The sequence below is a fragment of the Xiphias gladius genome, chromosome 3 (assembly GCF_016859285.1).
Source record: "Xiphias gladius isolate SHS-SW01 ecotype Sanya breed wild chromosome 3, ASM1685928v1, whole genome shotgun sequence".
NCBI classification, from domain to species: Eukaryota; Metazoa; Chordata; class Actinopteri; order Istiophoriformes; family Xiphiidae; genus Xiphias; species Xiphias gladius.
Genome location: NC_053402.1, coordinates 18344659 through 18371073, shown reverse-complemented (window position 1 = coordinate 18371073; position 26415 = coordinate 18344659). Strand labels below are relative to the sequence as shown.

Below are 26415 nucleotides of genomic sequence, written 5' to 3'. Positions count from 1 at the left end.
CAGTTTTGTCTTCAGTAAGTGGAAAACATGCTCAGTTGGGTTGAGGTCAAGTGACTGACTTGGCCATTGAAGAATATTGCTTTTGCTTTTTGGGTTGCTTTTGCTGGATAATGACCCAGGTTTTGGGTCATTATCCATCTGTACTGTGAAGCACCGTCCTATCAGTCGAGCAGCATTCGGCTGAATCTGAGCAGATAGTGTAGCCCTGTACACTTCAGACTTCGTCCTGCTAATTCTGGTCACGTATTCAATAAATACCGGTGACCCAGTTCCATTGGCAGACATACATGCCCATGCCATAACACTGTCTCCACCATGTTGGACGGATGATGTGGTATACTTTGGCTCTTTAGCCGTTCCTGTCCTTCTCCATACTCTTCTCTCCCCATCATTCTGGTACAAGTTAATCTTTGGTTTTCATCCAGCCAAAGAATCTTGTTCCAGCACTGAGCAGCTTTTTTAGATTGATTTCTGCCAAAGCCTAATCTGGCCTTTCTGTTCTTGAGCGTTACCAGTGGTTTGCACCTCTTGGTAAAACCCTTTGTATTTACATTCATGAAGGTGTCTCTTGATTGTAGACTTTGACAAGGATACGTCTACCTCCTCGAGAGTGTTCTAGACCTGGCTGGATGTTGTGAAGGGGTTTTTTCTTCAAACAAGGAAAGAAAAAACCCCTTCACATGATCCATCATCGATCATCCACTTTAGTTGTCTTCTGTGGTCTTCCAGGCCTTTTGGCGTCGCTGAGCTCGCCAGTTCGTTCCTTCTTTTTAAGGATGTACCAAATTGTTGATTTTGCCGGTCCTAAAGTTCTGCTATCTTGTCAGGGTTGTTTTGTTTTTTCAGCCCAATGACAGCATCGACAGCTCTTTGGACCACATATCAGCTATGAAATGCAAATTCAACACTCTGAATCAGCTCCAGGCCTTTTATTTGCTTAATTTGTCATGAAATATCGACGGCACAGGCCCCACCTGGCCATGAAACTGATCAATTGTCCAACTACTTTTGATCCTCTGAATATCAGGGACTATGTATAAAAATGACCGTAACTCCTGAACAGTTGATGTGAGATTTTTGTGAAACCCCCTTGAATTAAAGCCGAAAGTCTAAACTTCAATCACATCTTGATGGCGTCGTTTCCAATCCATTGTGGCAAAATTACGAAAATGTATCACTGTCCAAATAATTATGGACCTAACTATATATTATTGCTCCTTGTAGTTTTTGCTTCTGATTTTTAAATCCTCCTGTCTGACGTAGCCATCTGGATTTTTGGGAAATTAAATGTTGTTGTGTGAGTCCAAATGGACGTAACTGTAATTACAGTAGACCTTCATTTTGCTTAAAGGTCACATGTGAGGGTTGTTTTTTCAGCGTTAGAAGGCGCTCTAAAGAACATGTTATAGTAGCCTTCTTGGATAGAAACAAAAACCCAGCAGTGTGGACCAACTGGACTTGTACCTTCCATGCTGGGTGATGATGTAGAATCAGACAAAATAGGTTTCAGTTTGAAGATTCAGTGGATTTACATTTTGTCATGGCCACATTTTGGATTTGACTTTGCTCTCAAACTTTTAATCTGTAACTTTAATATATCAAATGACAATTTTAATTCAATAATGTTCCTATCACAGCATAGAATCGTCTTCTATGGACCTTTGCATTTAAATGTATGTGTAGGTGGTCCCTGTCAGGACTCTGCACCGGTTCGTTTTTTTTTTTTTTGCAGGATCTACTCTCTGGGGCTGACACCTGAACTCTGAACGTGTCAGACGGACCGTTGTTAAACCCTTTCCGGCTGAGTCTTACTCAGCGGTTGTGGAGGACGAATCAACGGTCGGCGTCAATTAGCGTGACGAGCGGAGAAACGCGCGCCCGTCCCGCGGAAACTCGACGCGACCCACTCGGGCAGAAAAGGGAGGGAACGGGACGCGGCTGCCGTGTCTTCTCAGAGTCCCCGTGTCTTGCACGCCTCTTGCCCCCGGCTCCTCCGCGCTGACACCCTCTGCCCGTTGGCGAGCGAGCGGCAGCGGGAGGCATGGCCGCCATCAGGGCTTTGGAGCAGTGGTGTAAAGTGCAGTGCGAGGGCTACCGAGATGTGGCCATCACCAACATGACGACCTCATTCAGGAGCGGATTGGCTTTCTGCGCGCTTCTACACAAGCACAGACCGGACCTAATGTAAGTGTTTCGCTCTGGCTGAGCGCCTGAACTGCTTTTAGCGTTTGGGTCAAGTGAAACCTGGCCCCCTCCTAACTTACAGAAAGATCCTGTAGTTTCCTTCAAGAGTTTACATCTGTCTTTTGTACTCGGTACTGTCCTGAAAGGGACTTCACTCTAATCATGTTTTAACCCCTTTTTAGTTTACGTTTAGTTTGGAGTTCTGCTGTTATTTCTGAGGAAACCTAACATGTACCGGGACGACGATCGCCTGCAAAAATGACAACATGTTTTTACTAATATAACCCCTCAGAGTCCTGATCCTAAGTTAGATGAGGTTTTTCGCCGACATGTCTGACATCTCTCTCTCCCTCTCTCTGTTCATTGTATTCCCGTTTCCCCAGAGACTATGACTCACTCAGAAAGGAGGATGTGTTGGAAAACAACAGATTGGTAAGATGTCAAGTTGTTGGATCTGGGTGGCATCGAGCGGAACAGACTTCACACTCCGGATGCAAGATCTGATGGAGCAAAAACATCCACTTCATTAACCCCAGACACACAAAGGCACATCTAGCAACGCGCACACACACACACACACACACACACACACACACACACACACAGTACGTGTTCTTGACTTGATGGTTAAATATTCATCTTTTTCAACATTGTACCAGCGCAGCATTGTAAGCAAAAGCGACGTCTCCCTGTCAACTCCGGACTCTCCTCAAACTTCAAGAACTCTGCGTCTGTACTCCCCCTCTGTCCACTTGACCTAATTAATTTAGTTGACCCCCACACACGACCCGAGCAGCAAGGCCGGGACCTTTCCATTATTTAGTCGTCTTCCATTTCACCAGCCTCCTCCTGAGGATCACGGGCCCTGCAGGAGTGCTACGGCGTGCACTCTGCACGGCTCCCTCGTTGTCTTTGGATGAGCCTGGCGGTGTCGGCAGCCAACCGGAGCTCGGGGGAGAGGCTCTCCAGGCTATTCATTTTGAATGAGGCTTGCTGTCATCTGCCGCTTGATTCACACGGTGACATTTCGCTGGAAGACACTGTTGCTAGACACTTGTTTTAAAGGTTAATCAAGAAGAACTTTAAACTAGATTTGTGGCGAGAGAATAATGCATTTGATCAGGTTTAAGTCATGATCAGCTGTTGAAGATGCTCCCTGACCTGGAACATGAGAATGTGACCGGTGTGGTAATTTACACCCTTCTATATTTCATGAATAGTGTCATGTTACCTACAGGTGTTTTGTTATTTCACGAGATCTTAAAATAAGAAAATGTTTGTGGTTAGTTTGCAGACGAGAACACCCCTCACAGATCCACACATTCTTTATTTATTTTTTTTTAATGTGATCTCCTTTACATCAAGAGACTTTAGTATTCAGTAAGGCTTTGCTTTAATTTGAATAAGCATATCCAGGCTGATCCTAAACAATGCCCTGACATCCTACTCCCTCCATCCTCGTTCTTATCCCTACAAGCTCACAGGAAGTTTGCTATTCATTACACGACCCTTTCCAGACCCCTCTTTGCCCAGCCACAGAATACTCTATTTAAAGTAAATTCTATTGTCTGACATTTTAACACACGCCGTAATTGTAAGAGTCTGTGTGGCCGGTGAATGCCATGATTTTTCTTATATAGTAAAAACGCTTTGGATCCGTTTGCTTGGCCCATCATACACTACCATTAAGTGTTGTCACGGCAGGAGTCGAAGGCCGTTTGTTAAACTGTTGTTTTTTTTTTTTTTTTTTTCTCAAGGCTTTTCAGGTTGCAGAGGAGAAGCTGGGGATCCCAGCCTTGTTAGATGCAGACGACATGGTGGCTTTAAGGGTCCCAGACAGGCTGAGCATCCTCACCTACGTCTCCCAGTACTACAACTACTTCAAGGGACGGCCCCCAAGTGAGAAAATGGCAGTGTCAAATATCCGTAGAAACTGTGTAGCTAAGATTGAGTTGTCCATCCCCCTAACCATAACATTTTTTTTTTTTTTAATTCAGACCTTTTCCTTATACATTTCTTTTTAGGCTGAGGTATACCGTTTCTGTCCTGTACTACCTGGTGATGTTTGACACTTAAGTTGTTTTACCTCTCCTCAGTGGGAGGTGTAAAAAGGCCAGCAGAGGGCTCCAAGGAGGAGCCGTCCGAGAAGAAAAATCTCCCGGTGGTTGCCAAGACCTTTGTGTCTAAAACCGCCCTTGACAATCCTTTACCTTCCACTCTCACAGCCCAGACCTCACCCAAGTTGGCCAGAGCCGCTGCTCAGGTCAGTAATAATGTCATAATCGTTATCATGCATTCGAAATGATGGCTCTGTTTTATAATACATCTTTTTGGTCCTAGGCTATTACTTTTCTGATTACCCTATTTTAGAATAAAGAGCATTTTGCTTATTTTCAGTGGGTGAGGTAAATGTAAAATGGTGAGTTTAATACGTTTTTGGATAGAGTCTTCCCTGAGTTTTAGCCTTCTTTCACAGAAGTCGGTTTTGGCAGAGAATGCCAACAAAAACGGGACTCTCAGTAGCAAATGTGTTGCATGCAAGAGCCACGTTCATCTGGTTCAGAGGCACTTTGTGGAAGGCAAGCTCTACCACAGAAGCTGTTTCAAGTAAGAATTTGATCGGTATTCATTGATACGTTCCTGTCGTGTGTCGTGTTTGTTTCATTAACCATTTCATGTTAATAAACTTCCACCAGATGTAGTGAATGCTCCAGCGTGCTTCATGTAGGAGGCTACAAACCTGGGAAGAGTCCAGACACTTTTATCTGTAACGCCCACCAGAGCATTTGCAAACCTTCCTCCTCTGAGGTTGGGATCAAAAACGGACCCACCAGTTCAGCTGTGCAATCAAATGGTGCCAACCAGGCCCAGCGTGCACCACACCCCTCTTCTGCCCCGTCAGCCCCCCCACAGAATATCGTTCTGAAGCCAGCCAGTCCTACTCCACCTCCTCAGTCCTGGACGGCCTCAGCCCAGAAGACGCAGGCGGCCCGGCAGAGGTTTTTTCAGGCCGCACCGCCGGTCGCAAAGGCCTCAGCAGACAAAGGCAAGCCCGCAGAGTCCTCAAGTGTTTTAGGAAGGCCAGAGGTCCAGCTGAGTCCTCACGATGAGAAGAGCAGAGCCAGGACCACAATTGGAAAGAAACTAGCAGAAGAAAACCGCAACAATAATAACAAACGACCGTTCACCGTCCGTTCAGCAGAAAGACGGTGAGCTTTGTACTCAAATCGATTCTTCTTTGCAGTATTGGATATTTCCAGTCTTTCCCACTGTGCGGTTTTGTAATGACTTTTGTTATTAAGGCTGAGGGTGAGGGCTTTCTCTGTTTGTAGGTTTGGAGGCCTGCCAAGTTCAGCTGACAGCGCCGGTTTGAGAGAGGATAAATGCAGCCAAGGCCCAGCAGGAAACGGGGCAAGGCAGCCTTCCACCAGCCAGACAAACAATAAGGAATCGCCATGTCTGAAGGCCATCAACAAAGACAACACGAGGCCAACAACTGTACACACAACCGCCAAAGGCAAGTGCTAGTAAATTCATTTCAGTTTTTCTTGATCCATTATTTGACATGTAGCCGCCCCCCCCTACACACAATTCTCTCCGTCTGTCTCAGAATGCATTCATAGAAAACAAAGCCCTTTTGTCATTTTTGCCCCATTTATACAGCCAGGCATCTATCTAGCATGCTGTTAGCTGGCATGTTAATTTCTGTCTCGCACTTGTAACGAACCTTAATAGTTGAACTGTCACTCTCCTGGGATGGATTTGCCTGCACGGGTGCAACAGCCTGACAGTCAGAAGCTTTTCAGACAGAAATATAATTACCGTTGTTTTTCAACATAAATCGTCACCATATTATCGGCATTGATAGAAGCCTCCCAATGATGGAAAGTAATTCTGTGGCTTGCTAATATATGGGCCACATATGGACATTACTCCAACTTGTCTTGGAGAGCAGGACCACCTTTTTGTCAATTTTACAGTGAGTTTGTGCATTTATCCATTTGAGAATTTGCTGCTTTCCTCTGTTTTTTATTTTACTTTAAAATTTGAATATCTTTGTGTAGTGGACTGTTGAGACAAAACAAATTCCTGGGTCTCAAAGCTTGTGATACACTTAAACAAAGGAGTTTTTTTTTTTTTTTTTTTTTGACATTTTAAATGATTAATTGAATAACAAAAAAACAATCAACAGAATGATCGATAATGGAAAAAAATCAAAACTAGAGACCATTTTGTTATGGGATCACACCAGCCGTGGAGCCCGTTAACACGTTGACACCCATCTATGAACTCAGCCTTCAGCCCTCAGGACTCCTTTTCGATCTCAGCTACACACCTGTAAGGTTTCCTGACTGCATCTTGCACGGCTGGGACGCTATCGCGGTGACAAAATCTGTCAGCAGACAGACAGCGAGACAAACAAACACCAGATAAAGTACTTAACACTGCCTCTGTTGTAGTTCCAGTTACAGTAAGTGTCTCCAGGACCACATTTGGCCATGATGAGAGACACACACACACACACACACACGCAGACACAGACTCACAAGGTGAAACAATGCCAGCCATGCTGTCAAAGCTGGTAATAACTTTTATTTTCATTATGTTTTCACTTAAGTTTTTCTGTCTGTTTTTTTTCTGCAGATCCATTCTGCCAACAGGGGCAATCAAAGCTCAAACCTGTGAGAAGCGGGCTAGGTCTAAAGTAAGTATCCTCAGTCATCGTAATCATCAGTATTACTTCATAACTCACTCAGCTGGGAGCGGGGAGGTCACACAGGTGGAGAAAGAAATGTCTTGAAAGATTTTGCCTTTCAACATCCCTGACCATTCAGCCTGTTCGCTCTCCAGACTGCAGAAACATCAAGCTTCGTCCATCTCTGTTGTTGTTGACTGGCTCAGATTGCAGCCGCTAGCTCTGTCCCCCATCCTAACAAGCCCCAAGGAGTGCCAGGCCTGAACTTTTCCTACTCTTAACACTAGACTCTCTCATTTCTAACCTCGGCTGATGATCCCTCCATTGTTCTCCCCACCTTTTTCCATTTCAAAATAAAAAGGTGAGGCCTTTTTTTCCTATATTTCCATTCTTTATGATCATCCTGTTGCCTGTTACATCTGTGTCAGATAAGCTGTACTCTAACTTTTTTTTTTTTTTTTAAATGGTCACACAGTTAAAGGCTCATTTCACTGTGACTTTCTTACAGAGATGCTGAGGCTGAAGCCTCCACTGAGCAACATAAGCCTGGATTCATGTCCTCTAATGTCTCCGTCGTTACAACGAGGCCTCCCTCGTCCCGTGCAGTACCTCCAGTAAGCTTTCCTCTGTTTGAGCCCGCGAACTTCATGGAAGTCTCCCCAAAGAAACCTCAGTCTGCCTCTGGAAACCTGGGTAAGTCACATTATTGTAAGAGACATTTGTCTACCAGCAATGTCTGTTTGTATCAGCATGCTCACAGTTACAGTACTAACATGCTGATGTCAAGATGTTTAGCTGGTATAATGTTCACCCGTTTTGTTTAGTGTGATAGCAATTAGTAGTTAGTGTTAATTAGTACTAAACACAAAGTACAGCTGAGACTGATGGGAATGTCGTCGGTTTTGCAGGCATTTGGGCATAAACCAGAGCAATGGACAAACCGAAATTTTGACCTGATGATGGGTCATCATCAAAGACATTACAAATCATCCTAAAGAGGACATGAATGACTGGCTTTTATTTTGGCAATCCATCCAGTAGTTGTTGAGACATTTCACTCAAATTGTGAACCTCAAGGTGGCGCAGGAGGAAAGGGTCAATGGACCATGCATGTCTGTACAAAATGTGGCAACCCATCCGATAGTTACTGAGAGATTTCAGTCTGAGTCCCAAGTAGCATGGCTAAAAATCCCCGGAGCCACATCCAGGCACACTGATTTCCACACAGACATGCTGCCCTGTGTTATGGTGATTCTTGCAGATTTATTTCTGTTTTTAAGCAAAAAAAAAAAAACAAAACAGAAAAGAAGGGCATTAACAGATTGAACTTGCTGCAGATCTACGGCATGTAAACCTTCCTGTCCCTCCCTTAGGTCTTACACATGGGAGTCACTCGCCTGTGAAATCGCCACCCACGCGGCCAGCTGTGGAAACTATAAGTTTTTCAACGACCGCTCCAGCCAATCACGGAAACCCGTTAGGTTGGTTCGGTTTTTTTTTTTTGTTTGTTTTTTTTTAATTTTATCAGCAAAGCCAAACACACATGTCCCACCACAGCCATCTTGTTGATTTCATATGAGCAGTAATTTTTTTTTTTTAACTGAAAATAAATCAGGTGAAGTCGTATGTGACAATGCTTTTCTGAAAAGCTGCCATGAAAGTACTATCTAATCCTATTTTATCTAACTCTTAGGTGCTAAAAAGGGAAAGTATTTGTCACCCACCAACGCCTCCAGGACTGAAATGAGGTCACCCTCTGTAAGTTCCCTCCATTAAGTCTCTTAAGAGATTAATTAACAGCTCTACAAATATGCTTTCATTACACTCTCTGCAAAAAAATGGACAACCGTCTTTACATTTAAGTTGCCAAAGTCAGGATTTTTTTTTAATTAAATTGATCTTTAATTGACTGAGTCTTAAGTTCTTTGTTTTATATCAGGTGAAGTCTTATCATATCCGGGTGGAGCAGATTGAGAGGGAGCTGAATGATATTGAGACAAACTTGGCACAGTTGGAGAAGGAGGGTGTGGAGCTGGAGAAGAAGCTCCGCAGCTGTGAGGAAGGTACTTTTACTTTTCCTGTCACTCTTCGCCCACAACTCAACACTTTCTCCCACTTCCTTCGTTTTCCTTGTTTAGAGATAGAAATAAAGTCGAATGTGGACAAATCAGGAACAAGCTTTTCAGTTTAGAAACTAAACAGTCCTTCAAACCACTCACTTATTCTGAGGCAGGAGATGATGTCAATGGTCAATTTTGCTCCCTTGCAGTGAATAACCGCACCGTAAACTTTGATACGTTATTGTATTTGTGCGAACTGCCAAATCCCTCAGCTGCTTCAGTATCTCTTGTGCAGAGTTGTGTCCTGGTTGCTTCATACAGGACACACACAGACACATTTACTCGCCGTCAGCTGGAGGTTTGTGCGTGTGTGTGTGTGCGTGCGTGTGTGCGTGCGTGCAGGGGATTTACCTGCCATTTCTATTACTGTTTCTGCAGCCAAATGAGGTGAGAGACACAGACAGCCCACAGGGATGTTGCTTCTCTTTTAAGGGAGTGGGAGGAGGGGGCCTGATTGCTTTCCTCAAGGTCAACATGACTTGGGTATAGTAATATATATTCTGGTCGATTGTGTACTTTTTTTTTTTTCCCCTTTCCTTTTTCTTTTTTCCTCTGCGTGCCACCCAGGAAGCCTGAGCATGCAATCACTTGGCCAGAATTTGACATCAAATGCACACCACCTAGGAGATCATCTTCCTTGTCAACTGGAATGTGCTGGCGTTAAAAAACGAAACCCTGGCGCTCAGGTTAAATGCAGAATAAAATCAGGTTTGTTCTGGTGTTGGCAGGATGTTGGCGGCCTTGTCCTCCGTCACAGTCCAGATCAGTCCTTATTGTAAATGTGGCTCTGGTGTGTGTTTTGATGGATTGGTCACTAAGGGGGAACGGCTAATGTTGGGGCCTCTGTGTTTAATGAACGGCTGCAACTAAGTTATTTTCATTATCGTTTTTTTTTTTGTTTTGTTTTTGTCAGAATTTAGTACAAAGTTTAATAACTGTAATTTCCAAGAACCCAAAGGGACATTTAAAAAATGTTTGTTTTTGTGTGACAACCTGATTTAAACCCCCCAAAATATTCAGTTTACTTTCATATATGACAAGAAAAGCAACAAATCCTCACATTTGAAAAACCAAAACCAGAGAATGTTTGGCATTTTTGTACGAAAACTGATTTAGGGGATTAGACGACAGACTATTTTTGGTAATTGATTAATCGAAATATTCACAAGTTCCAAAATAAAGGAAGTTTTTGTTCTATTTGGAAGTATATACAACAGCAGGGATGACTGATGACGCCAACTGTTGAAGATATCTTTGTTCTGCTGCGTACGACAGTAATATTGACAGTGAAGTTGAAGTGTCAGATTTATGATTATAAGAGCTGTGTTCAGAGCTGTGTATGACGAGCTGCTACAGCCCCTTCAGAGGAGTGTTGACATGGTCCCAGGAGGTGAGTCACCCTCCAGCTCACCTCCACCAGCCAAATTACTCAAAAACCAAATTTGTTGTTGCACCTAATTTTATTATTGTGTAACGAATACAGTCTTGTGAAAACAAAGAGCTGATCTGGTGAACACAAAAGGAGCCGTGATCGTGGATGAGACGAGGCATCTTGATTGTTATATTGAGGGAACACAAAGAACAGTACAGTGTAAATGTAAACAGTTATTCTACAGCTTTCTCTTTGACCTCAGTCGCTGCGTTGTTTAACATCAGAAGAGCACAAAACTGCAGAATTTAATTTACTCACAAATCCGATGATAGATAATAAATGCATATGTTTTTAGAAATTTCTAGACTCTCTCCTGGCATTATATGCGTTGTTTAATACTTTAAATCAACTGATCACGATTGATTCATGAATCTCCACAATATATTTACACACTGTTGCTTTCATATTAACCAATATCGAAGATTATCAGGGGTCACAAGTTGTATATCAGTGCCATCCAGTGTGTTACTAACACATTTTAAAAAGATTTTGTAATGTTTTTCAGAGGGAGAGGGAGATATATTGATGGACCCACTGATGGTTGACTGGTTCAACCTGATTCGAAAGAAGCAGACGTACATTAGGAAGGAATCAGAGCTTGTGTACATGTGAGTGCAGCTGTTTTTATAGCTTAACACAGCTGAGTTTTGGGTGTAAATGATTCTCTTGGAAAGTATTTTACTACACACTGTGTTGATGTTGTGCCAAAGCCACTTTATTTTTAGTTATATAAAATAACTTATTACTGTCAAAACTTGATAAACTGATAAACTACGTTTGCTTATTTTTGCATGTAATTAATGATGCATATCTCAGAGCCAGAACTCAGGAGCTGGAACAGCAGCAGCCAGGTGTGGAGGGGGAACTTCGCAGGCTGCTGGAGAAGCCAGGTAAGACATCACAGGTTCAGCTTCAGCTCTGCTACTTCCTTTTTTTTTTTCCCCCAATGAACACTGAAGTCATTTGTCAACTTGGTATTAAAGATCACTTAAAGTCCAGAGAGGAGCATCAGCGGGAGACGTTGTTGATGCAGAGACTGATGGAGATTGTGGACGGCAGGAATGCGATTGTGGAGGGTCTGGATGAAGACAGGCTGAGGTAACATGATGCGTCTTATAATCCATTTTTTTACTTTACAAGTGTGATCACTAATATAGAGCAATACTGTTTCATATAACAATCTGAATCCCATACAAGGAAGACTAAATGGGTAACTAAAGTTCTGTTTTGATCAATTTCAGGGAAGTGGAGGAGGATCAGCAGTTGAATGAAATGATGAAAAATCTTGGTAAGTATTGACTAAAATGTCTTTCTTTTAGATTTGGCTTTCCAATCTGAATCTCAGTCTAATATACATTTTTGTTGGTGAATAGGAGTAAAAGCCAAAAATAAGAGGAAATCCTCCATCTCAAAATTGTTCAGACGAAGAAGTAAAAGACAAGTGGAATGATCCTCAAGGGATTTTTTTTTTTTTTTTAACTAAACTTCATTATCTTCTAATTGTATTGAGATTTCTTATAAACATTTTAAGGTTTTTATATTTAAGTACTGCAGTACATAGCGTGCTAATGAAAAGGAGAAGATGTCAAATTACGAAGCATAATGGGTCAAATCATGTGTTTTGTTTTGTCTGCAGTCTTTGTTTCTTGCTGTTTTTTCAAAAAATTTCAAACTCAATTGTTAAGCTAAAATCTTATTTTTGTTCAAGATTCACCTTCAGCTCTTAGTTTGGTGGTGTTGAAGTGGAGTGAGAAATTTCTCCTATATATTGTTTTTTTTTTTTCACAATGGGTGTCTTGTTTTTTTTCTCAATTGTTTTTTCACGGTTAAAAAAAAGTTGTTTAATTACGTGGCAAACGCTGCTCTGAATGTTTTCCTTAAATTGATTTTAAACGGCACTGGAGTAGTCACACGAAAATGCCGCCATTTATGGATATGCATGCAATGTAAAGATATTGTTAATTTATTGAATGATTGGAATGAGGTATCTAATTTATAAGTTTCGCAAATTAAAATGCACGTGGTCAAAAAATTGGATGTTGGGAGTTGAAATCAACTATCATGATGTGTAAATTACTAAAGGAGCACTGGCTTTTCCACAGGCAAGCAGGAATTAGGAGAATGTGTAATCCTTCGACAGTCTTGATCCAAAATGACATTATTTCAGTATTTATTTAATAATGGATTTTAACAAATTTCCTGTAAGGATATTAGCGGGAGGGAAAAAAAAAAGCCTTGACAATTAAGTTTGAATTGCTGTGGAGTGTAAAATGGAGAGCCACACGTGTTAAACCGCCTTGTTGCAGAGTGTAGTTCCTCTCTCTCACTGTACTGTAGGTGGCAGCCTGGGTATGCTGTATCGCAAGGCAAGAACTTGGAAATCCAATTTGCCACAGTACAGACAGTTAATTTCTTTGCTAATTTTATAAATGCTGCAAAAATGTTCAGCTGTGCTGATGCAATAATGTTATGTGAAAGAGGATTAGGTAGAGCAGTAGCTTATGGCCGGGGAAGGCTTATAAACTATAGGTTGTATTGAGCTCTTTATCTTCCAACCTGGTTTAATTAAACATTACTCTTTACTAATATCTGCATCAGAATTGCTCTGTACCTGGGCCATTAAAACGTTCAAACGACGTGTGGAGTCGCTCACGTGTGGAAATGGCATTGACGGTATCTGTAAGGCACGTATTGTAATGTTGCATTTTAGAAATGTTATGGAATGGTATGTGCTTGTATCCTATTTATATTTTTTAAACTTGAAATCTGTTGTCCAATAAATCCTTTGGAAGATTAGTGCGGTGTGAGAGGTTGAATTATTTACCGGATAACGCCTCCCTTTTCCGCACGTCCCAGAACTTTTTATCACCTCACTTCCCATGTTCCCAAGCTTCACCAGAGACTGTTGATTCAACGACTGCCAAGATCAGACGTTGCCTTCACCGGGAAGCCAACAATGCTGCGACTCCTTTTTGCGTCGGGGCTGAGCGAGTGATCAGAGCTGCATCCATGTATGCTTTTAATAAAGCTTTTTTAAAGGCGGCATCAAGATAATTCACTGGCGTCAATATATTGCAGCTACTTAGAAACCACACATCCCTCATTTTGAGATGCATGAAATTGTGATCATGAACTTGGAACACAATCTTTCTAGCTGAGCAGAGTTGGGTATGATATTGGTACAAAATGCCATGCGTGATGTGGGTGACAGTCGAGACTGAATGTGTGATATTAGAGTTAATTAAAGCTTTGCGCCCCATCTACTGCAAATGCTTGCACTTCTGCAATTAAGAATCAAAGGCGAGGGCTTAGTGTCAGGGGGGTGTCTAATACATGGTTTTAACAGGAATGGGACCTGATTTGCCAAGCTCCTAGCGACAAGCATTAACAACAGCCTCAAATTAGAGAGACATTAATATTCATAAGTAAAACAATTCATCCTGTGAATGTGTGATGAAATGGAATCCTCTGAGGTGAGCTCTTGTGTCCAGGCTGCCATCGTTCATTAAAATATGCCATTACCCATGAAGTGCTTAATCTTTATGAAAGGGTGGTAAAATCTGTTTGAACTGCTCTGACAGAAAGGTGGAAATTGTAATATTGTGTAGCACCTTACATTATGTTAATCCTGTAGATTTTTTTTTTTTTTTTTTTAAACTGTGATGATGTCAAAACTATAGGTTTTGTATATGTCTCATTAGCTAAATTGGTTAGGCTGCCGGAATGAAAACGTATAATGTATAATCTTTGATTGGGCACACCAGTCTGTTTTTTTTTTTGTTTTTTTTTTTCTATTAATAAAACACGAGTGCTTTGTGATGTTTTAGGTTAGCTGTTGTACGCTGCCACTTACACACACACAATTCAGATTGTAGTGTGTGTGTGTGTGTGTGCGTGTGTGTGTGTGTGTGTGCGCGTGTGAGCGCGTGCGTGTGTGTGTGTGTCGTCTTATTCCAGTCCCTGCCAGAGTCTCTGCCACTAGCCTGTAATTATCATCCTCGAGGTAATTTTATCAGGCTCATTAGCTCTGATGAGTAAACGAGAAGCGTGCCTCTAATTTATTGGCCATCCAGGCTGGAGACTTAATTCTCATCAGAGAGATCATAATATTTGTATAGAGAGACAGATATACAGCACATACTCAGTTACAAGGCTCTTAGACCAACAGTGAGGCCGAGACTTATGTGACTTAAAACCAGTAATTACACTCATAACATGAAGTCTGTTTGGATAATTGGGCGTTTGCTAAAATCATTTCCATAGATGTCATTCTGATGAGCAGGGAACCAAACATTGTCTCTCTTTTGATTCAGGCATGATTTCAAATGAAAGCTATTGTTTGTATTCGGCTGAGTCTTGTGACTTTATCTTCCTGCACAAAATTAGATTCTCACACCTCTGCAAACAAAATTGCATTGTTTTGTTCCCTGTTCAATAGAGATGATCCATTTTCTGTGTCACAGAATGTGTTAAGGGAGCGGGGTAAATATGCTCACAATTCTCAGTGTGTAGAAATTTGCATTGAGGGGAAATTATGCATGCTGGCTAGTGGAAATGAAATGTATAAAGTGCATGACTGGTAGACTTGACAAGTGCAGCTTTCATCCATCTCAAATGAATAATTTTCACTTCCCTTAAACATCCTTAATCCAACCATGTTATCAGCGGGCATGCAGGATTCTGCCAGACTTTCTCCTTAACGGCACAGCAACTTTCAACTTGCCTGAGAATCTGCACTGCGGTTGCTTACCACATGGTCTTAGGGACTCACTCTTATCCTTTTCCTGCTGGTTTTGTGGATCAGTAAAATTCCTTCAAAACACAATATATACATAACGCAAGTCTTAATAGATAGCAGAATGTCTCACTCTACCCTCCTCTGCGCTGCCTCAGAGGTCGACTTAATGCACTGTATTTTACCTCTGATTCACATTGGCAGAGAACTCAGAGGATGGTGTCTAAAAAACCTATTTGCTCAGTGGCCCTTTGTCCTCTATTTCAAATTTCAGTGACAGACCCTTCCATGCTAGTATAACACGGTTTGGAAATTCATATGGTCATAAAGGGATAGAGAAGGATATTCATGGTAAATTACTCATTTACTGTCCGGCATTCAGCGGTTTGACTTGTTATTTTGGGGACATTTTCTCGTCTTCTCTCAAATACATAGTTAGGATGATATTATATTGTGGTACATTTCCCCCCTCTATGTACCAATCCTTTTAATTTGTGCACTGTAGCATGTTTTCTAAATACCTACTGACAATAAACAATTAAATGTGTAATTGGTGTTTATGCTGCTAATCCTTGTGATAGCCTCTAATATGAAGGGTTACCTGGCTATTTTCAATATCCACTTTCACAGAAGCCTCAGTTTGCGATAAGAATATTAACCTCATCAATTTCAGGTAACTTTCAACGCTTTAACATCTTGTCTTAAAGACCTACGTGTTAGCAGGAGTCTCAGCCTTGGCATTTAGTGACATTTTAAGCCTTTTAACAGAATCCAGACAGGGATTTGCAGTTTCCACCAAAGGAAAATAATTTATATCCTCCTTTCCGAGAAACTGTGGGTAGAGGGATTAAATGCACCAGAGAGATTTGTATGTGGTGCAAGTAAAACAATATTGTGACTCAGTTAATACATTTCCTACCATCTACTTTCATGCTTTGAGGAAGTCAGGAGTTGTTACTCATTGGGCTGAAGTTGGCTTTGATGCTTTTCTTGTTTAATTTTCTCATTTTCACAGTTTTAAGTGTATAGGTCATAGCGACGACAGCGCTGTGTACCTGAACTCCTCTTATAACAGTGCTATGAGACACCATAAATAAGTCTCTGCAGTGTCTGAGGCAATGAAGAGTCTGACCCAGACCAATTATTTTGCATTCCTTCCCAATCAAACTCCCTTAAAACCTTTTAGAACAAGCAAATGTTTTCACCCCACTTAGAATTATATTTAAAACTAATGATGTCCTACGCACGCACACGTGCACACACGCAAACGCACTCACACACACACACACACACACAAAAAAAACATTTCTGAATGACAGTCTGGAACACAAAAGGTCTTTTCTGTGTGTTGGATGAGTTGTGGACTGTGTATCTGCCAGTGTGTGTGATTGCTGCTGTGTAGTGGAGACATGCAGGGCTCTGTTCTCTCTGTGGGCAGGCAGCTTTGATGCACTGCCTCTCTTATCTCATGCCTGGCAAGGTTAATGAAGTGGTGGCACTTTTGGAGGAAGTAGAAATGGGATGAGTAGCAAAGACCAGAGGAAGCTTGGAGATGAAACGTCCTGCTCTTAGCGGCTGTAAGTGGCAATTTTGGTGAATTACATAGACAATAAGAAAGGGGGTTGTCATCCTCTTAAACACAACAGTCGTCTGAATCAGGAGTGGTTGATTGCATCTCTTTCAGCCTGGTTCATATGAAATTACATTAGCATTTAGGCATCACTTGTAACTTCATCTGTCAAACATCTCCTTATAAGGCCATGTTAGTGGCCCTGTGCAACAGCAAAGTCTCTGCTAGATTATGAATTGTGTCCTGCCGCACAAAAGAACATTTATAGCACCTTTAAACCTTGAAATCGACTCGTGAAATGCTAAACAGTCGAAGTTGTTTTCCGTCTTTGAGCATCAGATCATTCCTCATTTGAATTAGGGGAGCTCATCTGGTTTTCAGCAGGGTGTAGTCTTCTCTAGTCCTCTAAAGGACTTTTGAGAACCCACCGTGCCTTCGTCAGGGGCAACAAGTCTCACTTAAGTGAAAGAGTTGGCTTATTTTATTTGTAATAAGTGTCTTGGAAGTTGGCTCGTGGTTAGAGCTTAAACAAAGGCCAGAAATGCCACCTTAATATAAATATAATAACAGGTGATGTACTGCTAATGCTCTGTATTCCTTAGCTTTTTGGTTTTAATATTCCAATTCCCTTTGCATTTATAAGAGCTAATAGGTAAACAGTCCTGAATGGAAGAAATGAAGCAGGTCTACATGCCAATGAATTAGCATATAGATGAGTTCATCTCATACAAATAGTGCTCTTTTGCCCAGACCTCCCTGTGCTGAGCAAAGATCATGTATGTAAAGTATGCATGCAGAAAATGTAAATTAATCCATTTCAGTCATCATTCAATCTAATAAGATTTTTTTCTCCCTTCTCTTGTTTGTCCCTCGTTGCTCAAATGTCCAGAAATATTGAGAGGGCGGTCAAACTGTTCCCGGAAGCATCTTAATTGTTTAACAGGAAAAAAAAGGGGCGGGGGCATTGCACATAAAAAAATAGATGGATTGCAGATGTAAAATTGATGTTAAATACAAATGAGTACTAGTATCATTTGCATGTGGATCAGACAATGGCTGAATTCATCTTTACGTAAATAAAAGTAGCTCGATGCTGCTGAAATCAAATGATGCTTTGATTTTCTAAAGCAAAGAGTCCATAAAAGGAGTGCCATTGACCGTATGTTTTGTATTTGATACTCATTATTGTAATTCCATAAACAAACACCGCCTCTGTGAAACATAACTATTTGTTACATAGCTCTGGTTAATATGCCAAAAGAAGCTTATGGAATTGGGTCAGCTAATTAAGCAATTAGCTTATTTCAGCTCTGTGGTCAGGCTGGTACTAATCTATGGCATTGTGAGCCCAGATCTGCCAAAAGCGAGAGGCTTGTGAGTCTGTGTCTCCCATCCCGTCTGACAAAGGATCATGTTTGAAGCCATCCTACCGCTCAGCAGAAAGGCAGAAGACTTGTCTCTGTTCGCTAATGCTCACGTTTCTCATGCAAATCCCTGGAATTGAATAGGTTGTTTATTGTCTAGTTAATATATTGAGACATTTATGTAGTGCTGTTGAAGTGTTTGCTCTCTGCATTTATAGCTGTGTTAACACACATGAAATCCCAGACAGATTAGACTTTGATAGCATTAAAGCCACACTGAATGTTGGTGGCTTTTAGCAGAGCCCACCACGTGGCTTCTTACAGGCATCTGACGCGGGCAGAGTTAGGCAGCGTGACTGTGGAACGTTAAATACATCAATGGTGTCATTTGATTAAACTCTCTTTTTTTTGTGAGCCACCAAGTTAAATATCCTGGAACTTCTCTGTCCAGAAGAAAATGCTGTTACTTTAGGCCCTAACTTTCCGGTACGTTTGCTGACTGTGTATCTAAAATCTTTCTTTCGCTGTCAGGTGGTTGGGTTCATTTTGCTAATTATCCAGCCTTAAACAAACCTATCAACACCTTTTTGTGTCTTTAGGTGCGGTTTGGAGGTTTCCTGAAAGGTGAGCTCAGCTTATCTCAAGCTACTGGATGTCTGTGGGATCAGTTGCAGTCCTGCTCAAAGGTACGGACATACACACAGCTCATTGCTGATTATACTTCATAGCCTTGATTTAACAGTATTAACATTCATGGCTACATAGAAATCATAAATACTGTGGAATGGTATTGCCACTGTGGACTAATTTGTGGTGAAACAAATAACAGAGAAAGTTGTGATTTGGTTTGTAAGGTTGCATCTGTTTCGAAAAACATCATCAATGCAGGAGTAATTCATGTTACCTGGTCAACCCGTGACATGTTCCCTGCCAACCAACAACAACATGCGTTGCCGTTTCCGTTGTAGTTTCTGTGTGCAGTAAGTTACAAATAGCAACTTTAATGTGTGCGATTTACCTAGAATATTAATAATGAAATTATTGACAACTTAAAACATGTTTTTTGAGCTGTAAACTAAATTACATGAATGTACTGTGATAAAACACATCAATGCTGGTGTTGATATTGACATTTCATTCCATTGTTCAGTCCAAAGTTATGCTATCGGCATTTCATGGGTTAAAGATGGCTCAATACGCCATCTACTGTTTTTTAATCATTCTGAACCTTGTGAGGCCAACGATGACATAGAGTCAACCATTTGGGACTTGGCTACGTCATGAAATTTATGTACTAAAAAAAGAATTTTTATGCCCTCTAATCAGAGGTGGGCGGCCCACCTGCCCCGGCACCTGTGCTTGAGTGGCATTCAGTGAAACGGCGCTCATTTTCAAATATATACTGATCGAGACTCTCATTCCTCATTCACAGGAGTTTACGTTTTGTTTTTGCTAACCCTCTACTTAGTATCTTTCAATTTTGGACGGCAGCACATCCCTCGATAGCAACACAGTGCTATGTACATTTGCAATCTGCATTTTTCATGAGAGTGCTATTCTAACCCCATGCTCGACTCCGAGAGCGCCGTCTTTACTGGGTCTGGGGCCAACGGCTTGAATTGACAGGGCTTGAAACCAAGCATGGTCCTCCACCACACTGATGTTTAATTCAGTGGATTCTGGAGTGGAAAAGACCTCCACCTCCAAAGATCTCTAGCACAGGTGCCTTGTGGTCACTGAGCAACTCCTGCCCCACACATCCATGCACCCCAACCCTCGCCTCAGCCCCTTGCCCACTTTTTGGCATTTTTCAAAATTATAGTGTGGGTTGAGTTAGGCTCAGAGCTGGGGCTTAAGTTACCCTTTAACAGGATTTCATAGCTTGTGTTTAAACCTGCAATAATTGGCAATTTTTTGGCCACTTGGGGAAAGCATAAACAAGATGTACCTTTTTAAGCCTGGCGAGCTTGTTAGCAAACAGTTGCCGACACATCCTGCAGATATGGAGCAACATAAGCATTCATTTGTGACTGAGTTATGTTTGTGTCCACCTGGTGGATGTAAGTATCTCGGTTTTTGGTCTCCTCCAAAATATTAGAAATATCTGGCTCTTCAGCTGCGAAAGGCTTATCACAGCTTTTTTTTTTTTTTTTTTTTTTGCCTGTTGTTGTTAAAACAATGCTGTTGAGAGCCGTGATAGTGTTTTGGACTGAAAAACCAAAACAATATGCTGGAAGACGCTGAAAAGCTCTATAGCGCTGCAAGAAACTGCAGAATTGGGAAGAATTGTCTGTGGGGTTTGTCGCTAGGAGTGTCCTTGTTCACATTATATGTAGTCACATGAACCTTTGTTCATATGGAAATATTGATTACAGCTACTTTTAAAGCTTGACATATGACAGTTTCAGTTTCAGGTTAGATATCTACACAGGAGCCCTTCAGAAAAACATATTAACTTGCTATGAAGACCATACTGTGCTCTTTTTGATTGTCATCTGCACTGCTAAATTTAAAATGTTGTGATAGAATTCTTGTATATTTTTATACCATAGTATACTAATAGCATTTTGATGAGAGAAATCTGACTGAGAAGTGTGCCTAATTGAAGGAAAAGGCTTGAAATGCATTGTTAATGGGTCAGAGAGACACCACTTATGGTCATGATGATGATATGCAAGGTGTGGAAATGCATTTCCAATCTCGCTGGCTTGAGCCCATCAGTTTCCATTCAGAAGTGTCTGCACTTGTTCATTAAGCTTATGCATATCATCAACTGGTGCACTCATTCTATCAGGCAGATATGGCAGGGATAAAATGATGTGAAGGATGGAAATTCAAACAACCAGTCTCATTTGCAAAGGTCATTAAAGCTTGGCATACATTAGAAAATCTGCTAATTATGAAATGGCTTAACTCCACATTCAGTGGGATTATGCCTGCTCGTTTAGAATATGTTGATCCCCTCCCTTACTCGTCACAAGACAGTTGATGTATGGGACTTGTGGCACAGAACTAATGTTCCCAGTGCTTGTCGGTCATCTTAACTGACTGTAAGAAGTCCATAAAAGTGGCCGTCTTGTGCTGAATGAATACCAACACCAGAAAACAGACACAAGTTTTAGAGCTGCTGGGAAAATCTGTTGCAGTGATGGTATTTGGCCCAGCTGCTTCATCTTCTTTATTTTACATTAGACGCATTAGAGTAAATATACTGTGTCTCAACCAATAATAATCACATTTAGACTGATGATGAAAACCTAGATCAAGTTTTTTTCCCCCTGCAACTTAAGATGAGTCGAGCACAGAGCTTCTGCGGGTTTCTCAAAATTCAGTCTAAATACAGAATAATACATAAAGTAAGTTACTCTGAGGTGACATCTGGAGTTGTATAGTCTGCTATTTGCAGATCAAAAAACAAACACTGCTGCTGCAAAACATATGATGTGATGCAGAATCAAATGACACAACACACTTGTGTCTATACAAATGTAAAACATCAATCTCCAGTGGGTGGAGTTTACTGATTTCACACTCCCTTGGTTCAAGAAAAAAAAATGCATCATACTGCTCGACAAAAAAATGGGTTGACTAAGACACCTTTTGGTTACTTCTCTCTGGTGCAAAGATAATACACTGCCAAGAAATCACCCTTTCCTCTTCCAATTACCCTGTGATTGTCCCAGTTTAGGTCATTATTAAGCTTTGAATTAGCTAGTGATGCCACAGTATACAAAAGGATGCAGTATTCAAAATATGCACACGTGCCTCAACGTCAGGCACGTCACCCCTCTGCATCAGTGTACGCACACGTCGGTAATCCATGCTAAGTGGTACTCGCCATAATATTCGTGATCAATGCAGAAATATTTTTAAAGGCTTTTTAAAAATGTGCTTTTACGAAAAAAAAGACCACTTTTGGAAAGTGCGACTCGTAAACTATGATGACATCAAGTACAGCACATTAATCTAAAAAAGAATTAAAAACTTAAATGGAAAAATCTGTGTAGTATTCATTTTGTAAATAGATTTCAGTGGTTAGTCCTCAGTTCTGACGTATGTGTACTTCTCGTTGTTAGGAACTTTGTGTGCTCATATTACTTTTGCACTTACTTTTTAACCTGGTGTAGACTTAAGTTGAGTCGATACAAATTACTTCCATAAACAATTCTGTATGTGATCACGCTACCTGCAAAAGAAGACAGTATATTTACAGTAACACTTTCATCCTTTATATTATTTACCTGATTAAAATTTTATTTTTTCCTTCGTCTAAGTCCCTGTAAATTGGTCTAGAATGGAAAAAAGTAAACCGAAAACGGTGTTTTTCTTTTGAAAGTCAGGAATTACTTTTTGTTGCACTAACGAAACATTTGCAATGCAAAGAATAACTTTATAAGGATCCAGTTTTAAGAGGTCAAGACAGTTTCTATCATTCTATCATCTTTTTTTAATGACTGGTTTTTGCTCTGACTTATATTTTCTAGGAACCGAGTCAAGCTCTGTACTATTGACAACCCTGTGCTATACTATTGTAATTCACAGTTAACCTAATGACTTGCCTTCAATTACGCTTGCCTCAAAGTGTTTAACTGACTGAAAATCTTACCAGAGAATTTACCCAGAGAAGATTGAACCTCTTACATGGAATCGGATGCACACATTGTCACCGACTGGACCTTTCCAAATAGCCTTCACATCGTAGACCTTGTTGGATCAAATCACTCTGAATTTGGTCTATTTAATAATCCAATTGCCAATTAAGACAGACGACAGTGCTTAGATCTATAAAAGGTTAATAAGCTTCAGCTGCAGTGTGTTTCTCTTGGGTAAATGTCACTTAGACGTAGGCCACCATGGGTCAAGATCTCCCTCCAGATCTAAATTAAATCACATAGCATTGCCTGGCCCTGTTCTCACCCTCATTAGTCCTTGGCTTGTGCAGGAGTATGATCTGGCCCGTTTTAGCCCTGGCAGTCTCCTTGTAGCCCCCCGACTCTGACCCCGACGTTCCATCAGCCATCAGCACCCGCACAGCCACAGACTCAAAGTTGAGATAAAGTCCAACTACTCAGTAGATCTACTGTAGATTTGCTTGACACGTGGGTGTTCAGGAGTGTCTTGCACCAGGGGATGCTATGAAATGTGCACATACCGCGATATGGTGCGAGCTGTTGGCTGAGCAGTCACCTGATGCAGGCCTCTGCCACCTGTCGGCCTGCCCCGGATAATGGCAGAATGACCGGAATGATTCAAGCAGCCGTCTCATCTTAATTATCTCCTCAGAGTTTAATTAACTAGCTCATCTATTGGCCAAAAGAAAAAAAAAAAAAAAAAAGAAAGGAAAAAGCAACCTTGAATCACTTCAAACCGCAGCCACCGCGACGGAACGGATCATCGCAAGATTGCTGTTGTGTTTAAAGCTGTTCAAATGCACGAGGTGCATTATGACGGATAAATCCTGAGAGTCTTTATATGATTAGAATGGATACATTTCCATATTGTTTTTGGGAGTACCGCAGGGAAAGCGCTGTCGTGCGCTCTATGCGAGCATTATGAACGTGTCCTGTGTTTTACCACTGTATGCTGAAAAGATGTCATGGTGTAAGGAGTCCATATGGAGCAGAATGCAAAATCATTTAGTTCTGAATGTTAATATGAATTACGTACAAAATGGGTAATAATTCTTCTGCCCTACAGAAATGATTAACATAATTCTGATAAATAGGCAGATGGCAGGATGTGTGAATTGAGGTAGATTTATCTTAATTAATATCTTGAACCTACTTGGAGAAAGGTAAATGGCTCCACCGGGGCCAGAGATGTTCCTCTGTCTTGCGTGTGTATCTTTCTCATGGCCTGACATGTAGTAGTGGCCCGAGGATATTAAGTTGCTCTCCAGGTATGCATCAAACCCAGGCAGCCTGCTGATAATGAACATATACCCAGACAAGCAAGCAAGCAAAGACACACACACACACACACACACACACACACACAGAAACAGAGATGGATATACACCCCATCACACCCCCACTTTTACTCCACCAAAAAAAAAAAAAAAAGACATTTTAGCGTTTTTTTTCTTCTCTCAGCTGCAATGAGCTGTATGTTTTAACATTCATCATCATTTTCCTGCAAACACATTGCTGTGAGCTCAGATTTCTTGCTTTATTGCTGGTGTTGAATAAAGTGTGAATTTTTTTTTTAAACTCATCACAAATTAAGGCAATTAAAATGTTAATTATTAAAAGTATAAAAGGGACAAAGGAATTCAAATAAATTGATGTATTGACGTTTTTTTAATTAATTCATTCGGGTTCCTACTGTGTTGGATAATTATGCTTAAGTGTTTAATTACATATTTTGATGGGATCCTCAATTACTCTGGCTTAATAAAATATCATTAGCCCGTCTCCCAGGTTCTAAGCTGTGGAGACGTACAGTATTAGTAGATGTATTTAAATAAAATATTAGATTACAGGCTGGCTGGGATATGTGGCAGGTCTCCAGCCCCTAATCTCCACTAAATCTCTGTTAACCTGGAAGCTGCTTCTCACATCAAAGTTTGACACAGCAGCAAACAAACAATGTTAAATTTACATATTAATTAGTGGCAGACTATCAGCACTGGTGATGAATTCAAATGTGTGGCCCTTCGCCGTGGCTTTGCAGCGATCCACAGCCACACTGCCGCCTTGCGGGAGGCTCGGTACTTAAACCAGCAGAACAATGAGAGATCACCTGGACCTAAAGGCCAACGGAAGACTCCCCATCGCAGAAATGATGGGTTTTGTTACACGGTGAGTGTAAATTTTCAATGTCCTTTCACTGACTGTGCGTCCTACAAATCAATTTACAGTGTCATGACATCAACGGCAAAATATGCAAAGCACAGATAAGTACCTAGTTGTCACCCATCCCGTGTTGCTCAGTCAACCTCCTCTGTCAAAATGCACATAAGGAACGATAAGCTCCATCTGGTCGCCGTATGAAATTATCTTGTTTAAATCCTCTAAAGGTTGCACAAGTGATCCGTCAGTTTTCCAGCTCCATGTTACAGAGCTACTGGAGCACAGAACATGTTTTCACTCTGTATTCTGTGGGCTTTACCACCTCAGCATGTATTTTTTAAAATGTGTTCTACATCCTCTTGCTACGAACAAGGATCCTTGGCAGTGGCTCAGAGGCAAGATCCTATAATTAGAACACAGTTCACTTGGTTAGCAGGTAATTTACCTTTAGGGGGAGAAGTCTAATTATTGTCTTTGAAAAGCTAATTTAGCGTCAAACACTTCAGGTGTCTTTTCCCCTCTCTTCAGCAAAGGGAAAAGTATCCCGGAGCACTGGTGGGTCTGAGCTATCTCTTGTGCCTGGTGCTTCTACTGTTTTATGTTTACATGGCTGATTCCTAAAGAAGAAATTAGGAGCAATAAAAGTAATGCAAAGTGCTGTCTCCCTTTGTTTTACAAGCAGGTGTGCGGGGCTTTTTTGTGAGAAGACGGCTCCACTCCTTGACCCGCTGATAAATGCTCTTAGCAGGCGGACCTGTTTTCCGGCAGATGGTGTTTGTGAGTGACACTGGTTCCCAGCAGAAGCAGGCCAAGGGAAATGATAACAGTGGAGTCTCTGTAGAGCAAACCAGCCTGGTTACCTGACGGCATATGCTCTGCTGTGGCCTACACCTGCTGAAGGACGGCGTTTACACCACAGTCCCTGGACTCCACCTCCGAAAAAGGCTGTTAATCACAGCTCACCACTCACTCAGGCACCGTTTATACCAGAAAATAAATGAGTGACATGGAGTTCCTTACTTGAACGTGTGGTTTTTTTTGTTAGTTAGATGTGAGATCTGATGTTACAGTCACTTAGGAGGCTCTGAAAGCTGTTACTCTTCAGTGGAATAAAAACATCCGTGAATTTGGACACTACCCGCATTTGTTGGTCCCTCTAGTCCTTCTATCCCAATTCCATACTTGACGTGAATTTTATGCAGGTTTTATAGTATGTTCACACTGACAAAGTGACAAAATAAAGATTACCCAGAAACGGCAGTATGCAGAATAAAAAATGCTAGATTGTTAAACTATTGTCTCACAATGCAATGCACAAAGGAAATGGAGGAGCTACTCACAGCTGCAAAATATTAAAAGAAATTGCGACCAGTGGTGAGACAACTCCAGAAATATATGACAACAAACAAAAAAAAGTAAGAATCTTTAGAATGACAATGGCATAACTGTAACAGTGTACTATAGTAATTAGTATAGTACTATAAACAGTTAGTATATGGGATTGGGACGCAGTCTCAGTTAAA

General features: G+C 41.2%; 1 protein-coding gene across 4 annotated transcripts; it reads left to right on the top strand.

Moving 5' to 3' along the window:
- Window positions 1-1823: 1823 nt before the first annotated feature.
- On the top strand, window positions 1824-25897 carry micall2a (mical-like 2a). Of its 4 annotated transcripts, XM_040123899.1 has the most exons (19): window positions 1824-2184; window positions 2568-2616; window positions 3942-4083; window positions 4281-4447; window positions 4661-4791; window positions 4881-5393; window positions 5517-5701; window positions 6829-6889; window positions 7389-7573; window positions 8254-8361; window positions 8574-8638; window positions 8820-8943; window positions 10938-11040; window positions 11249-11322; window positions 11416-11530; window positions 11674-11720; window positions 18701-18787; window positions 24774-24901; window positions 25575-25897. In XM_040123899.1, exons 1-17 carry the CDS (start codon window positions 2042-2044, stop codon window positions 18727-18729), a joined length of 2241 nt encoding a protein of 746 aa, XP_039979833.1. In that variant the 5' UTR covers window positions 1824-2041; the 3' UTR covers window positions 18730-18787; window positions 24774-24901; window positions 25575-25897. The 4 variants fall into 4 exon arrangements, with proteins under 4 accessions (XP_039979833.1, XP_039979832.1, XP_039979835.1 ...); XM_040123898.1 differs by lacking the exons at window positions 18701-18787; window positions 24774-24901; window positions 25575-25897 and adding an exon at window positions 11806-13228 and having other exon boundaries at window positions 1825-2184; XM_040123901.1 differs by lacking the exons at window positions 1824-2184; window positions 2568-2616; window positions 18701-18787; window positions 24774-24901; window positions 25575-25897 and adding exons at window positions 2625-2730; window positions 11806-13228.
- The last annotated feature ends 518 nt before the right edge of the window (window positions 25898-26415 follow it).

Bases quoted from the DNA above. Each gene is read 5' to 3' on its own strand.
- micall2a (XM_040123898.1), top strand. From the start codon at position 2,042: ATGGCCGCCATCAGGGCTTTGGAGCAGTGGTGTAAAGTGCAGTGCGAG. The intron at 4,792-4,880 runs GTAAGAATTTGA...AACTTCCACCAG, and splicing joins TACCACAGAAGCTGTTTCAA to ATGTAGTGAATGCTCCAGCG. The intron at 8,944-10,937 runs GTACTTTTACTT...AATGTTTTTCAG, and splicing joins GCTCCGCAGCTGTGAGGAAG to AGGGAGAGGGAGATATATTG.